The sequence below is a fragment of the Camelus dromedarius genome, chromosome 3 (assembly GCF_036321535.1).
Source record: "Camelus dromedarius isolate mCamDro1 chromosome 3, mCamDro1.pat, whole genome shotgun sequence".
Taxonomy (NCBI): Eukaryota; Metazoa; Chordata; class Mammalia; order Artiodactyla; family Camelidae; genus Camelus; species Camelus dromedarius.
The window spans coordinates 53,917,008-53,940,344 of record NC_087438.1 but is presented as its reverse complement, the minus strand read 5'-3'; the positions used below and the strand labels follow the sequence as shown (position 1 = coordinate 53,940,344).

Sequence of the window (23,337 nt, the reverse complement as noted above, 5' to 3'; positions counted from 1 at the left end):
ACAGATCCTGTGGCCCTTCTTTTCATTAGCCAGATGACAGGATTCAAATCTGCCACTTACTACCTATGTGACTTTTGGTGATTTATTTAATTATCTGTGTCTCAATTTCCTCTACTAGAAAAAGAGTGTAATAACAGTATCCACTTCACATATCAGTTAACACATGTAAAGCTTAGAATACTGTTTGGTACACAGTATATCCTACAGAATTACGCAACTTTATTGTCGCCATTGTCATGTTGATAATGCGTGCAACCACTCAACCTGCATACAGAAACACCCAAAAGGGCAGCAGAGGACAGAGGTTTGCCAGATGTAGATGCAGCTTTGGAAGGTCCTCTGCAAAACTTATCCACAATTACGATGAATTCACAATTGATAAATTATACGTTATCAAGCGCCTCTTCGGGTCTTCCTAGCACTTGTGAAGCCGCAGGCTACAAATGATGGTAAGACAAACAACACTGGAAAAAGCCCATATCCTGTGCCTTTCTTATAAGTTCACTCAATAAAAACAGATAAACTATTTAAAAACAGAGCTGAGTGTTCTCACAAATCATGAAAACAAACAAAAAAACAAACAAACAAAAACAGACAGTGGGGTATATATGTGACATTAGCGTAATGTATGGTAATCAATATCTTGCTGCAAATTTAATCCAATTACTCAATACAGAAATAAATGCTTCCTCTGACCAGGTTATATCATTGTACTAAGGCCCAAGCTTTTGCATCCTGTGAAAGAAATCCCAGGTCCCTGGATGCCAGCTGCCAGCCAAGTAAGAATCTACGCGCAGATGACTAGTTTCACCCGGGCTCATCTTTCTGGTATTCCCATATTGCTGTGTCTGTCAGGTGATTGCCAGGGGGACACAGAGGTGGAAAGAAGATGGAAAGAAACGGGTGTGCTGCAGACAAAGATAAGATCAAGAGTCAGTAACAAAATTACGTAATTTAAGTTTCCCCAAATCTTGTTCTTTTTGAAGTAAATGTGGGATTAAGAGGCAATATCAGGGCAAAGAAAGAGGCAGTTTGGTAGTGGACAGATGTGAATCTCATTCTCAGTCCCTGTGAGAACCTGGGCTGGGCCTCCATCACTCTGGGTCTCAGGCTTGCTTCAGAATCCATAAAATAACACAGAGAAAGACAGTCCCGGAAATCCCTTCCATGGTAGGGGGGGTGACAATGAGGCATCCTCCAGATCTCTGAGATAAAATTATACTGTGAGGGTGAAGGTATAGCTTGTGGTAGAGTGCATGCTTAGCATGCATAAGGTCCTGGGTTCAATCCCCAGTACCTCCATTAAAATAAATAAATAAATAAATAAATAAATAAATAAATAAATAAATAAATAACCTCTATTCACCTCCATCCTCCTCCAAAAAAAGAAAAAAAGAGAGAGAGAAAAAGAAAAAAAAAGATTATCCTGTGAAAGCAAAAGTAGTCAAGCCACAGTGGACGTGAAGAGACGGACTTCCTTTAAAACAGCCCAGACAAAGGAACAGCAAATAGTTACGGGGAGGGAGGACTGGGGAGATTCAGGAGTCTATTCTTGGTATTTAGGTGTGTCTCCGGGACTCTTATCTGTATCAACCCACAACTCCAGCTGTAAGTGGTTACAGTAAATCTGAGGTCACATACTAGCGGCTCACGGCCAAATGTGGTCCCCAGAAGTGTTGTGCTTGGCCTAGACAGTATTTTTTAAAGAATATGAATTCACTTACAACATTTAAAAATAGGAGACTTCACATAAATACCCAGATTTCTGGTTTCTCTTTAAAAAAAGAAAAGGAAGAAAGAAAACAGACCTGACAGCCCTAGTCTGTATTCTGTCATGCGGAAAACCAAGGGGCGCTGAGCAGTGGCTGCCTCCTTTCCATGTGGTATCAGCCCTCCAGTCCCGCCTTTCAGTTACCTGCCTGGCCCTGAACTGGATGAAACTGTATTGCAGTCAAGTAGCAATTAAGCAATATGAGCAAATCAAAAAAGTGAAAAGGTATAGTCAACTATATTGTACCTTTGCTGAGGAGAGACAGTAATAGAGGAGAATGGTCTGCATGGAGTTCAGGAAAGGGCAGCACAAAGAGGAGAACTTGGCAATGCAACACGGTCAGGAAAGAGGGTGCCCAGGCCAGTTGGAACAAGGATCTGGGTCTGCTTGGAAGGCATTAGCAAAAACACATCATGGGCAGAAGAGGCGCTCCACATGATCTAGCTTGCTGTGGGGCATCTTTCCAGGGAGAGAATGCAATGATCCCCCCAGGAAGAGAATGCAATGATCCGCTGACATGAGCATTCCTAGCTGCTCTGAAGGCTCGTACTAGTTAAGATGTAACTTCTCAGTTCCAAAATTTTAATCCCAGTCCACATGTGTGTATGTGTGTGTGTCTACAAAATAAGACTGGAACTCATGAGCACAGAATAATTTTCCATTTCTTTGTGTCTTCTTCAATTTCTTCCAACAATTGTTGAACATTGTTTAAATGTCCATGTTAACTAATCTACAGATTCAGTGCAATCTCTACCAAAATCCCAATGACATTTTTCACAAAATTAGAACAAAAAATCCTAAAATGTATACAGAACCACAAAAGACCCCAAATAACCAAAGCAATCCTAAGAAAAATGAGCAAAGCTGGAGGTATCATACTCCCTGATTTCAAATTATACTACAGGCATACCTTGGAGATATCGTGAGTTTTGTTCCAGACCAGCACATTAAAGCAGATGTTGCAATAAAGTAAGTCATACAATTTTTTTGGTTTCCCAGTGCATATAAAAGTTATGTTTACACTACTCTGTAGTCTATTAGATGTGCAACAGCATCAGGTCTTTAAAAAGAAAAAAATGAAAACAATGTGGAGAGTCCTCAAAAAATTAAGACTAGAACTACTATACAACCCAGCTATTCCACTTCTGAGTAATTATCCAAAGAAAATGAAGACCCTAATTCAGAGGGATATATGCACCCCTATGTTCATCGTAGCATTATTTACAATAGCCTAGATATGGAAACAACCTTGTGCCCATCAATGCATGAATGGATAAAGATGTGGTATATGTACACAATGCAATACTACTGAGCCCTAAAAAAAAAAAAAGATGAAATCTTGCCATTTACAACAACGTGGATGGACTTTGAGGGTATTACGCTAAGCGAAATAAGTCAGATGGAGAAAGATAAATACTGTATGTTTTCACTCATATGAAGAATATAAAAAATAAAATAAACAACCAAACCAAACCGAACAAAATCGAATACACAGGTATAGAGAACAGAGTAATGGTTACCAAGGGAAAAGGGACATGGAGGAGGGTGAAATGTGTAAAGGGGGTCAGCTGCACGGTGACTAATGAAAACTAAACTTCCCATGGTGAGCACGCAGTAGTGAGCACAGAAGTTGAAATACAATGTTATACACATGACATTTAAAAATAAATAACTAAAAGTAAAACTTGGAGTCATTGTTACTTTAAATTTGGTCTGCCAAAGCTCTCTGTTTTTCATTAATAGTGATAATAATGTTTTCATTAAAAAATATAAATGAGATGCATTCTGTCCGCCAAACTTCAACTAGCTATCTTTGATAAACTAATGAAAACAATGGTTCTGATATATTTTGGGGGTCAAAAAACCTATGGAAAATACGTCTCAAACTAGGATACTTCCAGCAGGAGTGCTGCAACCAGAGGAGAAACAAATATACCTTCTCCACCTAATGCAGTGGCTCCCCGCCTTGGCTCCACATTAGTATCACCTAAGGAACTTAAAAAGTCTGGACGCCCTGGAGGTACCCAGCCCAATCAAATCAGACTCTCTGGGGGTGGGACGTATCAGTATTTTAAAAAGTGGGTCCAAGCCCAATTTCCACCTAGCTCAGATCTACTATTAGCTACACAAGCCTGAGTGGTTTGACAAAGGAGAAAACAGATTATGAATTACCTATTTCACAAGTATCAAGTCACCACCAAAAAAGAACTTGCTATTTCTCTAAGCAACTGTAACTGTGCCATTAATTTTCCTATAAATGCAGTCAACCATTCCTCTACTTTGTTAATTTACTTTGACTTGCACAGAATGGTGAAACATATAATCTGCTCACAGATAATCAAGAGCTGCTTGTACTACCTCCACTGCCGTTATTTCTACTCTCATAAAAATAACCCACCTCACATTTTCATACTTCATTTTAGATCATTTTATAAATTATGTAATTAATCCCAGAGCTTCAGGTGTATAGTAAGCACCATGCTATGCCCTGATAAGTGTATTCATTGGATTTGCATTTCTATTCATATTACAACTATAATCCAAACTGCACCTGCAGATTCCCTGTGTCAGCAGCCATCTGAAATGCACACATTTTAATTCTACTTTAATGCAGAGCTCCTAAATTTGAGCAGATGCTTGAAAATACATTTCAACCACTGTGGTGGCTTGTAAGTCCCCATTGATTGTTTTTTGTCTCAACCTTGTATAGAATTAAAGCTCCACCATAGAAAAAGGCACTTATTTGACTGATTGATGATCACTGGTCCCACTATGGCTACTCTGATTCCAAGAATTATCAGGACTAGACTCATAAGCAGATTTACAAGGAAGCCAATGACGCTTATGCCAGAGTTTCTCAATGTGTATTGGCCTCTTCCAGAGCCCTGGGAGGTGCTCTAAAGCTTTGTATTTGTAATTTTGTATTCTTTACCTTGAGGTAAATCGTGTTCGTGTTAGGCCCCACAAATCTTGACTCCACCCACCAGTGGGCCTAATGTTACTTGGCTGCCAATCAGGAGGCAAGCACTAAATAACCTGTGAAATCATCACAATGTGAAGTTAACAAGAATTAGCTTAGTGTCACATGGTACCCACAGATCAGGCTTTCCTTCCTCTCCAGCAGAATTCCTACTATGGGTCTACACATCAGGAGGCATGACAGGGAAGGAAGAGACTTAACCATCTTTGGAAAGGGCAGGCTTTAGGTTCTAAAAGAAACCAAAGGGGAAAAAAATCCAAGCTTTTCCAGTGTGTGTGGAAATTAGGCAGGCTCAGACGTGAGTGGCAGGACCAGTGATCCTGAGCAGATCCTAGGCCACCCTCCACAAATAAGTCAGCTTTCTCTGCCTTCATGGCCAGGCACACAAATCTTGTTTGGCCTCTTTGCAAAGAAAATTTTCTGCCCATCCTCTTGCTAAATTTAAATTCCTTTTATGGCAGTAAAAATACCTTCCCAGCAATCGTTAAAAAGAAATGGCTTACACGAAAATGCCTGGAGAGAACATTTGAAAGCATAATTACGAATCGACAGTTCTAACCCAGAGTGGCCAGATTCCTGTGTATTTTGATGGACATAGAGCTTGGGAGCAGGGAAGGGGGAGAAGATTAAAGCAGGAGGGAGCCTGAAACACGGAAGCCCACTCCGCAGACCCCATGGCTTGGCTGGGCGGCACCTTGCTTCCTGTTACGAGCCACACAGCAGAGCGGCACCGCCAGGTGGGCCCAGCCCACATTGCAGCCATAAAGTCAGGAGGCCCGGAAAGACCGACAAGGGCATGAGGCATTCACTTGTCTACACAACCCTGCCTCCTGCTTGCCTTTGCAGCTTTCCATTTCTAGGGCGCCTCTGGGTCAGCAATTCCTCATTCCAAGAGTGGGTACAAAGTCTAGTTTGGGAGTGAACCACTACCTAGCACTCCCTCCCTTCGAGCACCTGTCTGTCTGGGTCGAGACCTTCTCTGGACAGCACCATGCTCTCCCTGACCAGCCAAGAAGTCCAAATCATCTTCTCAGTATTTCCTCTCTTTCTGCTCCATATCCACCTTTCCTGGTGACCTATGAACCCGAGCCCTTCTGCCAAGTTCTCCCAGGCGGGCAGACTCTCCTGTGGGGCCAGTTCCATAGAACAGCTGAGCCCCAGGGGTGTAATGATCCCCACTCCAAAAGAGACCCTTTCTTACCACCCTTAGCCACTGACACTGACCCCTGTACAACCTGTTGCCTTGGCAGTGGGGCCACAGACACTGCCAAATGCCTCCTTTATTCCATTTGTGTTTAAAATTAAATTATGTGGCTCCAGACCACAGTAGAGGCAACATCCACAGCAGTGTAACAGAAGAGGAGGGTCATGCTCCCCTGCACCTAGCAGCACTGGCTGCCGGCAGTCAGCCCCTCCTCCGCCGGCTCACCGAGGAGAGCTTTCTTCCTAGGCTGTTAGCTGCAGGGGAGAAGCAGGAAGCTGCAGGCAGCAGAAGCAGCAGCAGTGCTCGGTTAGTGAGGAAGACTTGGCTGTTGTGGTTACTTTATCTTCTAGCCCCTTATGCGTGGACAAGCCAAAGTCAGAAAGCCATTCTCCATTAGAACTCTGCTACAGTCTCAGGTGAGAAAAGGTACCTTCCCTTACTGAGCCTCCAGCAAATGGGGAAATGGGTTCATCTCGAATTAGCCTAAAAACTATTTCCCCTCACAAAACATATTTAAATTAAGAAACATGTGAGGAAGCTCTGTACTTCACTTTTTCCAAAGACAGACTAGCTTGTGAGAACAAAAGACAGGACAAGGTCTTGGCAAATCATAGTTGATCATTAACTCTGCCGAAAGTGTAGGGAAGACTCCTTTATCATTTCATCAAAGAAATCTTTATTATCATAACATGTAGGCAACAGTAGAAGCCAACTGGATTGAGATGACATCAATATTATTACCATTATAGGCAGTACTGTGTTATACTGATGGAATTTGGGAGAAGGTTTTGGGAATATTGGGGGCAAAGAACATCCCCAGTTTGCCTACCACATCCAATGAATTGTGTGTGGTAAAATACTGAAGATGTGGAATGTAGTCAATCTGCAAAGATTTTCCATTCATATTGGGTCTATATGTAATTATTATGGTAATTCATATTCATTTTAGACTATCTCTTTGTTCTTACCTCAATTTAGAAAGAATCCACACAGACAGTACCTACCAGTTGCTATTTATTGTTGAATATAGGCTCATAGGGTTTGGAAATGGCTTTCTTTGTGGTAGGTGAGCAATGGCTAATTAACAAAATACACCATCACTCCCAGAAACCACAGAGTTAGATTTGGTGAAGATACAGCAACAAGGCTGCTTAAACCACGTGCAAGTTTATTTTAACGTACTGTCCTCCTTGCACATAAGAGAAGAGGACAGAGATAATGAATATACGTTTTCAACTATTTAAAATACCATGCTTTTATTTTAAGTACTTCTTTACCCTGAAAATTAACTGACAGCAGCTCAGAAAGCATCACGGAACTACTGGAAATGAATTATGAGTCAGCTAAAGCAATAGGTCCCTCCCCGCTTCCCACCCCCTCCCCAAGCCTTCCCTCCCACCTTGCATATGCTTTTAGCACTGTACTCAATTAAAAGGGAAACATGTGTACTTGATAATTTAGCTAAAAAGGTTAAATAACTCCAGAAAACAACATGAGGGAAATAACACATCCTTCTCGGTTACAGAAGTTCTCAGAAGTGTCATCCACAGACCACCTGCGTGAGACTCATCCAAAGGTGCTTATTTAAAAGGCAGTCTCACATCAAGACACACTGACTAAGAATAGGGAGTTAGGAATCTGCATTCTTAATAAGCTGCCCAGTGGATCACAAGATGCTGGCAGGCAAGGACCGCTGACTTACTAGAAACTGCCAAGTATCTCTGCTCAGCTGCTCGTCCCTACTCACCTGGTGGACTCCCGTGTCCTGCTGCAGCCGTGGCAATTGCAAAAGCAGAAGCAGGCGAAACAGAGCAGTGGGAGTTGTCAGCCGTCTGTCCTGGTTATTTAAAAAGAATGGAAATGGCATGGTGAGGCAGATGGGTAACATTATGTAATGAAAATTCTCATTTTCATCCCTGCACCAGATGAAAGGTTGGGCCAAATACCCTGTGCTGTCCTTATTAATAGGCAAGTAACAAGATTCTGCATCAGCAAGTCCACATTAGGTACAGACCCAAGAGAAATGAGAACATTGGGCTACACAGAAACTTACACAGGAACATCCACAGCAGCACTGTTCGTAACAGCCAAAAAGTAGAAACAACCAAACGTCCATCAACGGATGAATGGATAAAGCAAATCAAAAATTCCCATATAAGGGAATATTATTTCACCACAAAAAGGAATGAAGTACTGCTACATACTACAACATAAAGGAACCTTGAAAACATCACGCTAAGTGAAAGTCACAAAAAAGTCACATATGGTCTGATTCCATTTATATAAAAAGTCCAGAATAGGTAAATCCATAGAGACAGAAAGTAAATTAGTGTTGCCAGGGGCGGGGGGACAATGGGAATGGGGAGAGACTGCTAATGGGTAAAAGTTTCTTTGGGTGGGGGTGAGAAGGAGTGATGAAAATATTCTGGAATGAGACAGTGGTTATGGCTGCGCAGCCTTGTGAATATATAAAAACCACTAAACTGAATAGTTAAAAAGGGTGAATCTTATGGTGTGTAAATTTTATTGCAATATAAAAAATATTTTTAAAAAGTATTCTACATGTTGCTGATAGGATTTTCTTCTCAAAACACAAGAGAAGTGGGGATGGGTACTCAGATCAAAGGAAGCATTGAGAACCTTCTTGCAGTCCCTCTCAGATATTTACACACAGCACTTGATAATGCTGATGCCAACCTCAGTTTTTCCTCACTCAGGCTTTTAGTGAAAATAGTTCACTGTGATTCTGATCTGTAGGGTTTTTATTTGTTTTCCCAGAAAGTTATACAGTCATGCTTAAAATAAGTAAGAGGGGAAGCAAAGGGCTGTTAATATGTCCAAGCATGAGAGCACAGAACAGCTCCACCCTCTCCTTCAGCAGTAGCCTAAAAACATCTGTGGAACAAGGTGGCAAGTAGACAGATGAACAGGCAAACTCTCAGCTACACAGTGAGAAAACGTGTGATACTGTCCCCATTTGGATCCTCCATATTACCATAGATTTCAGCTTCCCTCCTATGTCCCTGAGATTTAGCCATCTCAGGGAAGAAACAAAGGACTCAGTTAATCCACAAGGGGGATGAGGATTTCCAAATGATGCTTATATAAATTTTTAAAATTTTAAATGAATATAAACATATGAAAAGAGACTATAAAACAGAGCTCAAATAAGAGTAACCAAGTGCACAGCATTTCACTCTTGCCTTGGTAGAGTTTTGCTTCCACAGGCTTTGGCCCCAAACTCTGAACTCAGGGGAGTCTGTCCATGTGGCAATGGTCAAGGAAGCTGCCAGGTTCTAAGAATAGTAAAGAGATTTGGCTAATTCCATAGTTGTCCTGTAACAAGCCAGGGAAGTCTAGCTTGTCGCCTTGGTTTACCAGAACCACCCAAACATCAGGGTGACCCAGACTGACCCATGACCCATGACTGACTGTGATGCTTGAAATCAGTTCACTTCCCAAGGACTAATATCTGTCAGAGCAAATCTTGTGACAACAGCCTGACCCAGAATAGCTTCTCTTGGAGCTGATGGCAATGACAACAGCTTCCATCAGGTGGCTATGGCTACAAATGAGATGAACATTTGGAGCCACACACTCTACCTTTTGCTAAGCTGCCTTACTTAGAGCAGGAGTATGAGAATCAAAAAACGTCTACATTTCATGTGGGTTCCTTGGGGTGAATCTGGTTTCATAAATGAATAATTTTCCCTTCCAGCTTGAAACAACTGGCTTAAGGAGAAAAAAGGAAATATTTCAAAAAACACAACTGTTACTTGGATATATTTATTTGAGAAATGGGGAGATTAGAGATTTCTATCTTTTGTTCTGACTGTTCTTCCCCCGATTAGAAAACATTTGGTATATTCTAAAACAAATTATGGAGTACTATTTTATAATTTTTATAACTATAGAAAATATACCAGATTCTGCCACTAGCAATAATGATGACTGGGGTCCCATGCAACTGGACGTGACTTCAGCTGACATAGTCTTCTTAATAAGGTCCCCCCCCATTTGCTGTCCCAGGTGAGCCTATTTAATACAGACTCCCCTGGGATTCATGGTAAGGTATCAGAGTCTGGGAACATACTGGTAAAATTCAATTAACTCAGTGCTTAAGAACAGGCTTCTTGACTCACGTTACCCTACACAAAGTGCAATGCAATAATGAGGTCAAATAAATATCGGTTACACTAATGACGTATTCTCTATCTATCATTTATTTTTCCACTATTTGGTCCTACAATTGCTTCCAATTAATTTTCATAACTGAGACTAAAAAATATTTGAGGAGTGAAATAGTAAGACAAAAGACTCAGAACCTAGAAACCATCTTTCACTTGTGCATTTCTGAGTCCCCTTCTGAGCTCTCACCTCCAGGCTGGCGGTAGCGGAGGTGCCGAGGGGTCGAGGGCGACCTGCAAGGTGAAAGTTCTGTGGCATCTGCCGCTGGGGAGCCTTCCACTCCTGCGCGGTCCACGGGCGCAGACTCTAGGACTGCTGCTTTAAAACATCATGAAGTTTAACAACCAGGCCGTAAACTCAGGAGCTTCTTGTCAGTATCAAGCATGGAAACACAAAAGATCGTTATGGATATTAAGCATTTCCTATTAGCCTGCTTTTTTTTTTGAAGGACTTTATCATGAGACTGAGTCATTCCTCCTGGCAGAATGCTCATGACACAAAATCGGACTGTGGGTTTTCTCTACCCGTGTCTTGTTGACCCTGCTGAGCCTGGCTGATCCTACTAGCCCCTGCTGTTCAACAGAACAGATGTTAACAAGAACGAGATATGCAGTAGCTTCCGCACACTCCAGAACGTTTCTGCCTCCTTGGAGTGTGAAAATAGGGAGTTTTCCAGATTGTAAATGCAAATGGGGGCTTCATTCGTTCTTTGCTTGGGTTGCTCCCTTAAACCAATTCAACTCTGAATATTTACTACTGTAGCCTCCTCCCAAGAAGCTCTAGGGGATCCTAAGGGTCTAGAACTGCACTGTCCAGTATGGTAGCACTGGCTAAAAGTGGCTATGTAAATTTAAATTAAAACTAACTAGATTTCAGTGATTATTTCACTTCCTCACTTGCACTGGCCACATTTCAAGTGCTCCGTAGCCACACGTGGCTAGTGGCTACAGTCCTGAATAGCATTTCCATCCTCCCAGAGTGTTCTATTGGATAACCCTGATCTAGAGCTACAGGTCAGCAAGTGGAAATTTTACAGAGAACAATTGAGAGGTTTTAAGATTGAGCCTCTTCACTGTAGCTAACATTCCATGAGTTAAAATTCCAGGGTCACATTTAGGCTATTACTACACCCTTTCCACTGGCTTACGAACCAGGTAAAACTGCAACTTTGTGTGTGTTCTCTGAAGGAAAAGCACTGCAAAAATTGCTAAATTTCCAACAATTCTCCATTTCTTTTTCCTTGGGCTTTTCGTCAACCGACAAAAGCCATGTCACCTCCACTAATTTTACATTACCCCTGTCAGGACGATTCTCAACTCCCTCTCCCATGCCATTCAAGATTTCACTCAATCAACTTTACAAAACCCCTAATGACTTCACAGAAAGCCATTTTTCCACTTGCATGTGATTTACTCCCTTAGAAATACGGCCACAATTCAGCTCTTTTGAAACACAAAGGGGCCGGGGAAGGGAAATGGTTAGAATCTTCCCTTGAATGACATAATTACAGTAAAACTGGCAATAAGGCAGGATGGAGACCCAAAAAAAGCAGTGCTTAGCTGTTAGTTTTATTATTTCCTAAATAACTCCCTCAAAATTCAGTAATAGAAGGCATCTGCTCTGCAAAAGCAAGCAGAATAGCAAACGCATGTCCTGGGTCTGATTCAGCCATTCACTCCTCTGAGGCAAGTGAGCAAATCGTGTAGTCAGCAATGACACTGAACCCAGAAAACTTCCCAGTGAGAGAGCTGGACAGGCCCCGGACGGCCACTGAAAGACAGGAGGGTGCAGACGAACACTATCAGCAAACGGGCACTTGCAGAGAAGAGAGGCCGTGAAGCGCTGCTTTCTGGTAGGTTCACTTTCAATCAAGTTCCATGCAAACAGCTTTGCCTGCAGAATGAGTGGGCCGATGTGGGCTCAAAACAAATGCTAAAATTGGGAGCACTTTCAGCCCACAGGCAGGCAATTTTCAAACTAAGAACGCAGAAACAGATACTGGGGATGCTGGTGGGGTGGCAGTGCTCTGGCTGGGTCGCACAGCCACAGCCCAAGTGAACACCAATTGGGAAGGGGACTCAGATACAGGGAGCCGCCCTGGGGCTCTCCACTGCCACCGATTTGATTTTTTGTTGAGCTCTCATCATTGGGTAGAGTCTGGATGTGAGCTGGGCTGGTATTTGTGCTTTATGGAAGAATCCAGGCTAGTAGAAGGTGGGGACATCCTGGCAGGAAGAAAGAGGGGCATTAATGAATGCTGGGTGAGGCTGGAGCATATCTAGGGACTAGGTGGGGTGAAATAAACAGCACTGTCTTTTCCCTCAGAAGTTCACAGGCTTGCTCATCTTGACAGATATTTCCTTTCTCTTCTTTCTCCTCATGTCATTAGAAGTTCTCTTGCCAGGAAATAGTTCAAAGCTGGCATTATAATTACAATGACAATAAAAATCGACAAAGGTGACTAGCATATATCAAAGGGGGTACCCTGAAACTATCTAGCTGGACAGCAGTGGCAGAGACCCACGGAGCCAGTTGGACCTAAAGGCGAAGCTGGTATTGGGCAATGAGGTTTGTGGAGCTGCCACCTGAAGTGAAAAGCAGAAAATGTATCGACTCCTGGCGCAGGATTCTTATTCAAGTTTGCCAACTGTTTGAAGTGTTAGCATTATGCAAAGCACACGCAAACATCTTTCAAATTAAAGACAGATCATTGTTTCCCTCTTCTCTGCCAATCGGAATTTCAAGACTAGACAGCAACACAGCAGAACTCTTGGTGCACGCGCACGCACACACACACACATACACACACACTGAACTTGTCAGGCTGACACTGAGGTAAAGTGCTTCATCCATGACTTTCCTAGGACTATTCATGATCAATAGCGCCTACATACTAGTGCAAAAGAAAAAGAAAAACTAAGTCTGAATTCTTTTGTTTCATCTTTTCAGAAAAATGCCAAAGAGCTCCCTAGACCCCAGTATTAATTCTAAGTGTTTCCTTTATGAGTATCCACAGGACAAATTATTCTCAAGTCTCACAGCAGGAAAAGATGTGCCTGCACACCAATCTATTCTTAGCTTTCAGTATGAATCATGTAATTGATTACATTCAGAATCAAAATCAGAGCAACTCTAAGAACTGCAGAGGACCACACAGTATTCACTGGTTCACTAACCATACCCTTGGCCTCATACAATTTTTCTCCATTGCCTGATTTCGTCTATTTTATTTTTAATCCAGCAGACCATGTGCCTCTTTGAATTATCACCTTAAATACTTTTAGGAACAAAATGGGAAGTAAATACATTAAAAATAATCAGAAGACAGTTACAAAAACAGAAAAGAAATCAAGGTGCAAAGAAGTGGCCAGAAACAAAATGGGTAATGGAAAGATTTGGGGTGGGTCAATCATGGTCAAAATGAGAGAGAAGTGGGGGACGTGTCAGTGGGTGGATGTAACTAAGAAACACCAGGTGCTGAGGAGCTGACATTTCTGGAGTTGAGGCTGGCTCTGATGGGCTTCAGCAGGTGCCATCAGCCACACATGGACACAATCCTGGGACTTCCACATCACCTATGGTGAGAGGAGCTCTGCATTTAACCTCAACCCAGGAACTCCAAAATCACATTTTTAACCCACAGACCACGTGGATAAACTAACCCATGAACATTCAACTGCAAACCATTTGTTTGGGGGCAATTCAGTGAGAAACAGAGGCATTAAGCCCTCAACTTTAGCTCTCTCTCTAACGTGAGAAAGATCCTAATACTTCTCTCACCCTGTTATTCACGGGCCCTCTCCATCTGCTGGGCCCTGGTCATACACGATCTGAGCGGCCACGTGACAAGCCCTCCAGCTGCTGCCAGCTGTGCCCACAGTGATTCCACCTCTGCCCAACACTGCGCTGACAGGCCTTTGCAGCCTTGGTCAGTGTCCTTCCCTGGGAGCGTGATGCACTTCTTTCTCATTTACCTTAGTCTCCCCGAGTCTAACCTTCTTCCAGCCTATTGCTTCTGGAAAAAAACTACTGATTCCTACCAGTGATCACACCTCTATCGTAGACAGCAGGACAAACAGACGTTATGACACAGCCTCGGACCATCACTATGCACTCGGGGCCTGGGCTTTGAAGACCAGAGCGAGGGAACTTGGTGACCACCATGGAACGATCCATGTGTAACAAGTTAAAGTGCAGGAATTAATTATCACAGGTAATGGGTAGCTTGACTGAAGACAATTAGGACTACAACATGTACCCAGTCTATAAAGCAGAAGAAATTTTTGAAAGTTCTTTCTCTATTAAAGAAAAAAGTTAATATCTATCCTACTAGGCCTTAGCCAAATTACAATGCACTCTCTGGGAAACTGCAAAAAAAAAAGGAGAAAAAATCTCACCTCACACCCATTAGGATGGCCGCTATCAAAAGAACAGAAAATACTAAGTGTTGGCAAGGATGCAGAGAAATTGGAACCCTGTACACTGTTGGTGGGAATGTAAAATGGTGTAGCCAAAAAGTGCAGAGGTTCCTCAAAAAATTAAAAATAGAATTACCATATGATTCGGCAGTCTCACTGCTAGGTTATATGCAAAAGAACCGAAAGCAGGATCTTGACGAGGTATCTATGAACACATGTACACTGCAGAATTATTCACAATAGCCAAGAGATGGAAACAACCCGAATGTCCATTGACAGAGGCATGGATAAAGAAAATATGGAATATACATACAATAGAATATTGTTCAGCCTTAAAAAAGAAGAAAATCCTGGTACATGTTACAACACGGATGAACCTTGAAGACATAACTGTTACATGAAATAAGCCAACCACAAAAAAGCAAATACTGTATGATTTCATTTATATGAGGTATATAAAGTCATCAAACTCATAGAAACAGTAAGAAGATGGTGACTGCCAAGGGCTCAGGGGAGGGGGAAATGGGGAGTTGTTCAATGGGTAGAGAGTTTCAGTTTTGCGAGAGAAAAACGTTCTAAAGATGTGTTGCACAACAATGTGAATACACTTAACAGTACTGAACTGTGCAGTTAAAAATGGCTAAGATGGCCCAAAAGGAGAAGGAGGAAGAGGAGAATTCTTTAGGAGAGTTTTTTTAAAAGTTGACTAGATTCTAGAAAACCCTAGGAGGACTGATTCTACTCTGGGTCTGCTCTGCAGAACTGCACATAGAGTCAAAGCTGGACAAAAGCTGTCCCTCCAAAAGCACTGACGCTTCCTGGCCTCAGAAATGGCTTTCCCCACTGGGGTGACCACTAACCCTTTCCTCATAGGTTCTCTTGCCCATAAGTTTGACTGTGTCCTCCGTCCAATCCACTATCCTTTCTCTTTGGCTCACGGCAGTGACACTTCCTGATTCTGCTCAACTGAACACATTTGCCCTGCTTTCCACCTTCCTGAGCACTCCATCTGTATCTCTTTGGCCATCTGCCCTTAAAACCATGTTTTGACTCCCTTCTCCACATAACTACATATGAGGAGCCAGGGCACCGTCTCATGTACCACTACAGACCCTGTAGCACAGCAGCCCACAGACAGAGTGGTCACACAGTGACTCCTAAATAGACCTTACCGTGTTCTCATCCCAGCCCCACAGGCAATCAAACCAAAGCCTCTGAACCACAAATGTCTGACACTAACACGCTTATTCCCAAAGCTCTCCTAGCTCAAAATAACATGAAAATTCAGACCTATCTCCAGATCTCTCCTCTCCTATTTAACACAATCCAATAAAGGAGGGGAAAGAACCTTCCATATTCTGGGAAGTTCCTGTACCTCCCAGGCCACTCTGCCCTGGAGGGGAGGTTTGAGATAAGCCCCCCAACATCACTCCCTCCCTCCGTGGAGATTCCCAAGCACTGGCACTGGCTCAGACCCCAGATGCACTTGTCAGTTGTGCATCGCCTCATTATTCCTGAGAAGAACCCATCATGATTCTGCTGAAGCTTGTTGTTCCAATGACTTTTTAATTATCTTCCCCTTTTCATCCTCCTTCGTTGCTCACTTGTCAATTTAAAGAATTTCTTGTTTAAAAGGGTGCTACCTTTGTTGATGACAACCACTCCAGTTGAAATTCTATTCAGTACTTCACTCAGGAAGCGTATTTAAATGAGCTGAACTAGAAAGTACATAGGAGCTTCAAGCAAGTAGAAAAGCAAGGATCTATGCTTCCATCTGAGCTATCCTTAAAATCTGGACACCTTGTCTGACTTATCACTCAATTTTTATTATGTTATCAGTAAATAAATCAGTTACTATGTAGTAAAAAAAAAAAAGCTGTTTGCTGATTTGGCTGTGAAAACTTTTATTTTCATCATAGAAACACTGGATTATAAAGGAAGGAGATCACCTCCTCTAACCCCTATGTTGTACCAACCTGAGGAGGGGAGGGCAATGTGCCACAAGACACCCCCCACCCCCATTAGTTCACTGAGTGTTTTACCTGATTCATTCATTTAACCAAAAATTTCCACCTGCCAGGCACTGGCCAAAGCACTGAAGGTATAGATGTACATAAGACACACAAGGTTGCTGATCTCATGAGCTTACATGGGGAAAGACTGTCAAGGTAGAGGGAAGAACAAGTGCAAAGGCCCTGAGGCAGAAATGACAGAAGTGTCAGGAAATCAGTGTGAGTGTAGCCTAGCAGATGAGGGAGCATGGCAGAAGCAGGGGTGAAACAGAGACAGGATGCAAGTCTCATAGGACCTGAAAGCCTTGGGAGGAAGGATGTACTTTATTCTGAGTGCAATGGTAAGTCATTAGAGAATCTAATCAGGAAACCAGATGATCTAATCCACATTTTTAAAAATCATTTTGGTTGTGTCACGGGCAATGAACATTGTCTCAGACTTTATTTTTCTCTCTATATCTCTGTTGTAATATAAAGTGTTGCCTTGGAAACTAAACTGAAGAAGTCATCTTAATGCTTCCAGGCTAGGGCATCCGTAGTCAGGAGAGGCTGGAAACTACAGATGCACAAGGGAGACCCTGGAGGGAAAGCTCTGGGCTCAGAGTCATGGATGAGGGTGCCCACAGCCTACCCTGATGCCACATATCGTGCTAGGCCCTTTAGCTAACCAGCCTTAACCAAATTCCTCAAAGAACCTTCCAGTGATAATTATTTAGATGACACCATTATTCTGCAGACAACTGACTGCAATTAGCCTTTTAGTACAGGAGGCATAAGGACAGCTAACCTTGCTCTTGTTCCACAAAGGCTAGAGGGAACTACAGGCATTTTCTCTTCTAACCAGCCATCATATTCATTCTACTTTCTACACAGAAGTGGGAAAGTTGGAGAGAAAGGGAACTAGGGTTCCAGAAGGAATGGTGGGGGAGCAAGGGGCCAGCAAATGTGGGGTGTGGCAGCTGGAAAATACCTCTTTGAATACTTCGTTTTAGCTTGTTACACAGATCCACTCGGGGGTTATCTACATGCTCTTCTACAGATCCCGGGCTTTGTTCTGGAGAAGAAAGGCCTCTGCTAAGATCCAACGGTACTTTACCAGTGTGTGGCGGCGGGGACGCAGCAGGGCTGTGGGTGGTGGTGGGACTGCTGGACGCTGAGGAGGTGGTCAGGTCCAATGCGCCTATCCTTGAGTTCAAGGGAGAAGTCAAGGACAGCTTTCTGGCCCTCACTGGGGAGGACGTTCTGGATACAGCCAGCGGTGGTGGGGAGGAGAATTTGCGACACAGGCGTGGGGATTTGCCATCCACCAAGTGTTCGCCTCTGTTGTTCTGGCTGGTAGCAAAAAACAATTCCAACGACCTAAACATAAGGGCAAAAGCTATTAACAGATTGTAGCCAAGTGAAAATGATTCCCCTGATGCCATTCAAGAATATGCTCCCTACATTAAAAGGCCACGATAAAATCGCATTTCTATTGCTGGATTTGCCTACATTTAAATGCTAAGTGTATACCACATACTTGCCAAAGGAACGCAGACACTGTTGAGGCTTTGTCTAATCCCTTGCTATCCCTTGTCCAAAGACAAGTAACACTGGTATCTCTGGGACCTTGTTAGAAATGCAGAACTCCGGCTCTGCTTCAGACCCACTGAATTTAATAAGACTGGCAATTTAACAAGATCCCCAGGTGATGCTCATGCAGATGAAAGCTGGAAAAGCACAATTGTTTTTTTTTTAAAAAAAAAAAAAAAAAAGATGGAAAGAAAGAAAAGCCCCAAAACAACAGAGTTAGCTTCCAAATAATCTCAGAGAAGCAAAGTCCTCGTGGAGACTTCAGGATCTGCAACTGCTTCCCTTGGGAACAACCTGTGACCTCTACTCACCCCGTCCTCTGGAGGGGCCTGGTCAGCTCAAAGCCAAGCCCTGCAGGTGGGGCTGCCCATCTGCACGGAGACCCAGGGACCAGGTGGGCCACACTTTCATCACAGGCTAGTCCCAGGCCTACCTGACGGGAATGGAGGTGAAGGGCCTCTTGTATATGTCGGAGAGTTTCCCCAGAACCACGGCTGCCGTCGTGAAAATCCGATAGGTGTGCAGAAAGGTGTTGAGGAAATCGATACTAAGAAACCGCAGGTCTGTCAGCCGCTCCAGGAGGCGCTCCACGCTGGCGTAACGGATCTGGGGCACTTTGCAGGAGTTGAGTGTTTTGCTGAAGCAAATGTCGGTGTCGTCCTTGTGAAGACGGGCATCAGACCTATGCACAAGGCAGGAACATGAGGACAAAACCAGGGCGCAGCTGCCTCTCAGGCCCTGAGTATTTCAGTATGTGTAAATACCCACTCGTGTGTGGGCTTCTCCTTGCATTTGATAAAAGATGTGATATGACATATTACAAACAACAAAGCAGGTCTGTAAAACATTAAATATGCCAGTATAATTTAGGAAGGTCAGAATTAATCGTGGAGAAGGTAATAATTTATTTCACTCTGTGTATTCCTTCTGCAAGAGAGGAAAAAAATTCTCCCTCTACCCTTCTAAGTTCTTGGCTGAGACCCTGTACTAAAAGACAGATTAGCAAGAGAGAAATAAACAAGTTTATTAACATGTATACTTCGTGTATACATGGGAGATAACCAGGGGAAATGAGAAACTCAAAGAGGTGGCTTAGAACTCAGGCTTAAATACCACCTTAATTGGGAAAGGGAGGTGGGGGGCGAGTAGGCCTCTCAGGGGAAAGTAAGTGGTTTTTAGGAAAGATGAGTGGACCTTAGAAGAACAATGGGAGGCATGTCAGTTAATGACAAAGTGCCTGGGTGTGGTGTCAGTGTCTAGTCTCTCCTGTGACAAGACTCAATCTTCCATGGTTGATGAAACTCCTGGGAGGCTGATTTATGGCAACTGAGTTCTTTTTAGAGGGTCTGTGTTTAGGCACCTAAAAGGAGTTCGGAAAAAGCCTCTCTCTGCATTTGCTGTTTTTCAAGCACCAACAGTTCAAAATGATCAATATACCAAACTGGCATATTTTGGGGCAACATATTCTGCTACCTTTCACTTCTTTTTCTGGTTCAGTCATGTTTTATTAGGAAATCAAAGCTAAAAGCCCTACTTAGGAGGGGCATCGCTTATAGCCTTAAATTAGAATATCAGAAGTGTGCCTAAAAAGTAACAGGGAGGTGGGGAGGAGGGGGAGACACAGATATCACTGCTACTATCTGTGGTTATTTCTTTTTTTCACTTCTCATTTTGTACATTTGTGCTTTCCCCCTTTTTTCTCGATTAAACTGACTAATAGATTATATTATTGAGTATTTTTCCCTCTGGAACCAGATCTTTGCTTGATCATTTCTACTATTTTTCTACATCTTAATACATTAATATCCATTCTTATTGTAATTATTTCTTTCCTATACTTTCTTAAAGTTGATTTTGTCATTCTTTTTCTTAACTTCTTGAATTGAATGCTTTCTGGTTGATTAATGCATGAATGCTATCCATTTTCTGAATACAGTTAAATCCATAAGTTGTGTGAAAGACTGTGTTTTCATTATGTTTTCAATATTCTGCAATGTTAAAAAAAAGTCTTCATAAAAAAAGGTAATAGGTGTAATATAGACAGTGACCTTTTCTAGAGATTTCCCCTAAACAGCTGTCCACCTGCAAAGCTGGGCTCTTCTCATCCTGTAAAATCTCCCATCTGGCTGCTCCCCAACCTGTCACCCTGAGGCACTTGCACTGGAAGCCCGCAGCAGCCTTTCCAGGCGGACAAGCAAACTGGGAGGAAGATTCACACAGCAGCCGTCAAGATCCTTGGCTGTTTTCGGAGCCCCCAGCCAGAAGTGCAGCTTTGTTACAAAGGGCAAAAGAGGCAGGCACAGAGGCCAAGTTCGTAGATGAAAAGCTTGAAAGCCGAGGGTGAGTCCCAGTGGGGCTCAAAGAAATGCACGCCTTCTCTAGGACTGCCTGCAGCCTTCACATTACCGTCTGAGACCCCGTGTCTTCCTTCACTGCAGCATCTCAGAACAGGCAGTCAATGAAGTCCTGAGTTTCACCACTTGATCAAATGATACACTACAGGGCCAGTGATGTTCAGTGAGGCAGCTGCTTGCTAAGAATCAGTCGGCTTGTTAGAGTGCCCTTAATTAGCCCTTTCAGCACTTCGAGGGATTTTAAATTATATATTTATTTTCTTTTGGATAAAAAGAAATCAATAGCTTCCTTAGCCTGCTCATGGAAATATTCCACCCCAAAGTGAGCTCAGTGCAGGCAGAAGTCTTTTACTTGCGGGGCTGAAAGAGCACCTTAATGAACAGCTTACTTGTGGCGAGGAACTGACCAAGGGTGGCCTGTTGGTTTTAGTCACAATACTGATCCCGAAAATACATAAGTGCATCTTTTGAGATTCTTGAAAATAGCACGGCTATTTGTCCACTTAGTATGTGACCTGCAACCAACTGTACTTTTGTGGTTCTTAATTTTTCTCATTTGTAAAAAGATCTTAGAAACTTTTATGAATCAATTAGTCTGTCTAGAAGATGGCTGAGGTAAGCACTTTTTCTCCCACGATTTTTCTACCAAAAGTCCCTATTTTCTAAGAAAACGGAGGTCACTATTATTAAAAGACAGCAAGTCTTATCCTACATACATAAAATATAAAATATCACTTAAAGGGATACAGTCACTTAATAAATGTCATGATTTTGTATTCTAACCATACTTTTGAACTTTACATCTTTTGACTATAATTACTTTAATCAAATAATAGGAGGAAATAATATATTGTTGCCAACATAAAATTAAAACTAATTACACTGCTGTCCTTCAAAATTATGATTACATTTTCATTTTAAGAAAAGAAACTAAATATTATGAAATTATTTAATTTTCTTTTATTGCACTAAACAAGATACTACTTTATTTCCTAAGGGACTTTCAAGAAGATATAATGCATTACGTCAGCCTCCTATGACAATAACAACTCCTTTTTGGTAAATACTTAAAAAGCAATCTCGAGACACCAAGCCCAAATCATCTATTATAATTAGTAAATTTTAAAAGGAAGTGAGTGCCTGCAAAGTGATGCAGGATAATTTTTTCTTTTAACTCTGCAAAACATTTTTTTTTCATCATGTGTAGCCAGGGAGATATGCAGGGAGGCAAGAACACAGAACTTAGGGTAGATGAGGGCCATAAAGGAGACTATCAGAAGGAACAGATTGAAAACTCCTCCTCTGTTCTCTGAGGAGAACCAGGCTCAACAAGGCAGGGGAATAACAGAAGGAAGAAAGATATGAAATATGTAGAACTCTGCCTTGGGAATACATCTAGTATAGTATGGCTGGACATCAAAACATGTGTTAACTCCAATAGAGAATTCTTACAGCCCAAGACACAGGCTTCTGCTCTCTCAGGAGAGTGGTTCCAACTCATTGCAGTATCACCTCTTTGCACCCAAAAGCAGGAAAGTTTTGGTCTATATAGGAGGTAGTTACACAAACGAGGTTGGACAGGGACATTAGTCAAACTGCTATCATAGAAGACAGAAGATTCACTCAGGTGCCAGCCATAACTAGGTCAGGCACAGAATTAAAGTTTGTATCTATATATTAATTTTTAAAGTGAACAAAAAATGTATGTATAGTGGCCGTGCAGCTGCCCTAGAGTTTAGGAGCTTACACCTTGGCTGTAAAGTCCAATTCACACAGTCTCATTCTAAAGCAGACTGGACTTTCATGGCTGTCTAACCTTTAAGAAAGTACTTTTAAAAATGAATAAAAATAATATATATTATTTTGTGAAATACTAAAACATGAATACTATGGTAAAAAAATTAATGAGAGAACTAACCTAGTGATGTGAATTTTAAAATTCACATCATGTGAACATTTGACTTAATATTCCATACTTGGTTTTAATTTTAGCATCATACATTTTTAACTAATCTTTAACTAACTAAAAAAGCTATGCTCAATTAAAAACCTAGAAAACTGAATGAGAAAGGAATCTTTGCCCAAGAGTTTTAAAATGACCCTACCCAAAATATTCTAAAATTTGACTAGTAATTTTAAATACTTCATTCTTTTATATATTTTCTGCAGTAATTATGGCACTAGTATAATTGTACTCTGCCTTCATCTGACACAATAATTAATAAGTTTTAAAGTTTGTACCATTGGGATAATGCTAATTATAACTGACACCGATCAGAAGAGAAATGTTAATTTTTTTTGTCTTAAACAGCTCAGATCTAAAAAAAAAATCCACATAAAAAGGCATGGAAGACAAACATTTTCTTAGATTCATGTAACTCTTTTGGAAAGATATAACAGGACTGCTTTTTAAAATACATTTTATTCTTAGAATTTGGCCTGTAAATGAAAGTAGGGAACAATTTGGTCAGCTTCAAAATCCTCCCAAAACAAATTTTGAATTTGGAAACAAAAATGTAGAGACAAAAGCATTAATATGGAGAGCTATGGCACATAGTTATTGATGTAACTTCTCATTTTAAACTTATACCTTCTTTCACATTAAATGATAGGATTTTTTTTGTTGTTGTTAACAAAACATGTAGAGAACCAGATGCCAGCCCCAGACAACAGCCTCTGGGGCAAATCCATATATAGGCGGTGGGTAAAATGGTACCATGGAAAAGCAAGTTAATTCATGTTGAGTGTCTTCAAAACCTAAATGTTCCTCTACAACCCAGCCTGACTAATATGATTCATACCAACTGAGAAGACAGCAGAAGAATCTGCTGTCCACTC

At 41.9% G+C, this 23,337-nt stretch overlaps 1 protein-coding gene across 2 annotated transcripts in view; it reads right to left on the bottom strand.

Annotated features, from left to right (window-relative positions):
* RASGRF2 (Ras protein specific guanine nucleotide releasing factor 2) overlaps positions 1-23,337 on the bottom strand; it is a 208,538-nt gene that overhangs the window by 73,455 nt on the left and 111,746 nt on the right. Inside the window, exons 14-17 of one of the 2 annotated variants that reach the window (XM_031447414.2) lie at positions 18,579-18,827; positions 17,544-17,932; positions 10,333-10,458; positions 7,703-7,792 (exon numbers count right to left, since the gene is read on the bottom strand). In XM_031447414.2, the coding sequence (XP_031303274.1) occupies positions 7,703-7,792; positions 10,333-10,458; positions 17,544-17,932; positions 18,579-18,827 (854 nt within the window). The remainder of the gene's footprint in view (positions 1-7,702; positions 7,793-10,332; positions 10,459-17,543; positions 17,933-18,578; positions 18,828-23,337) is intronic. The other variant, XM_031447421.2, reaches the window with a different exon arrangement.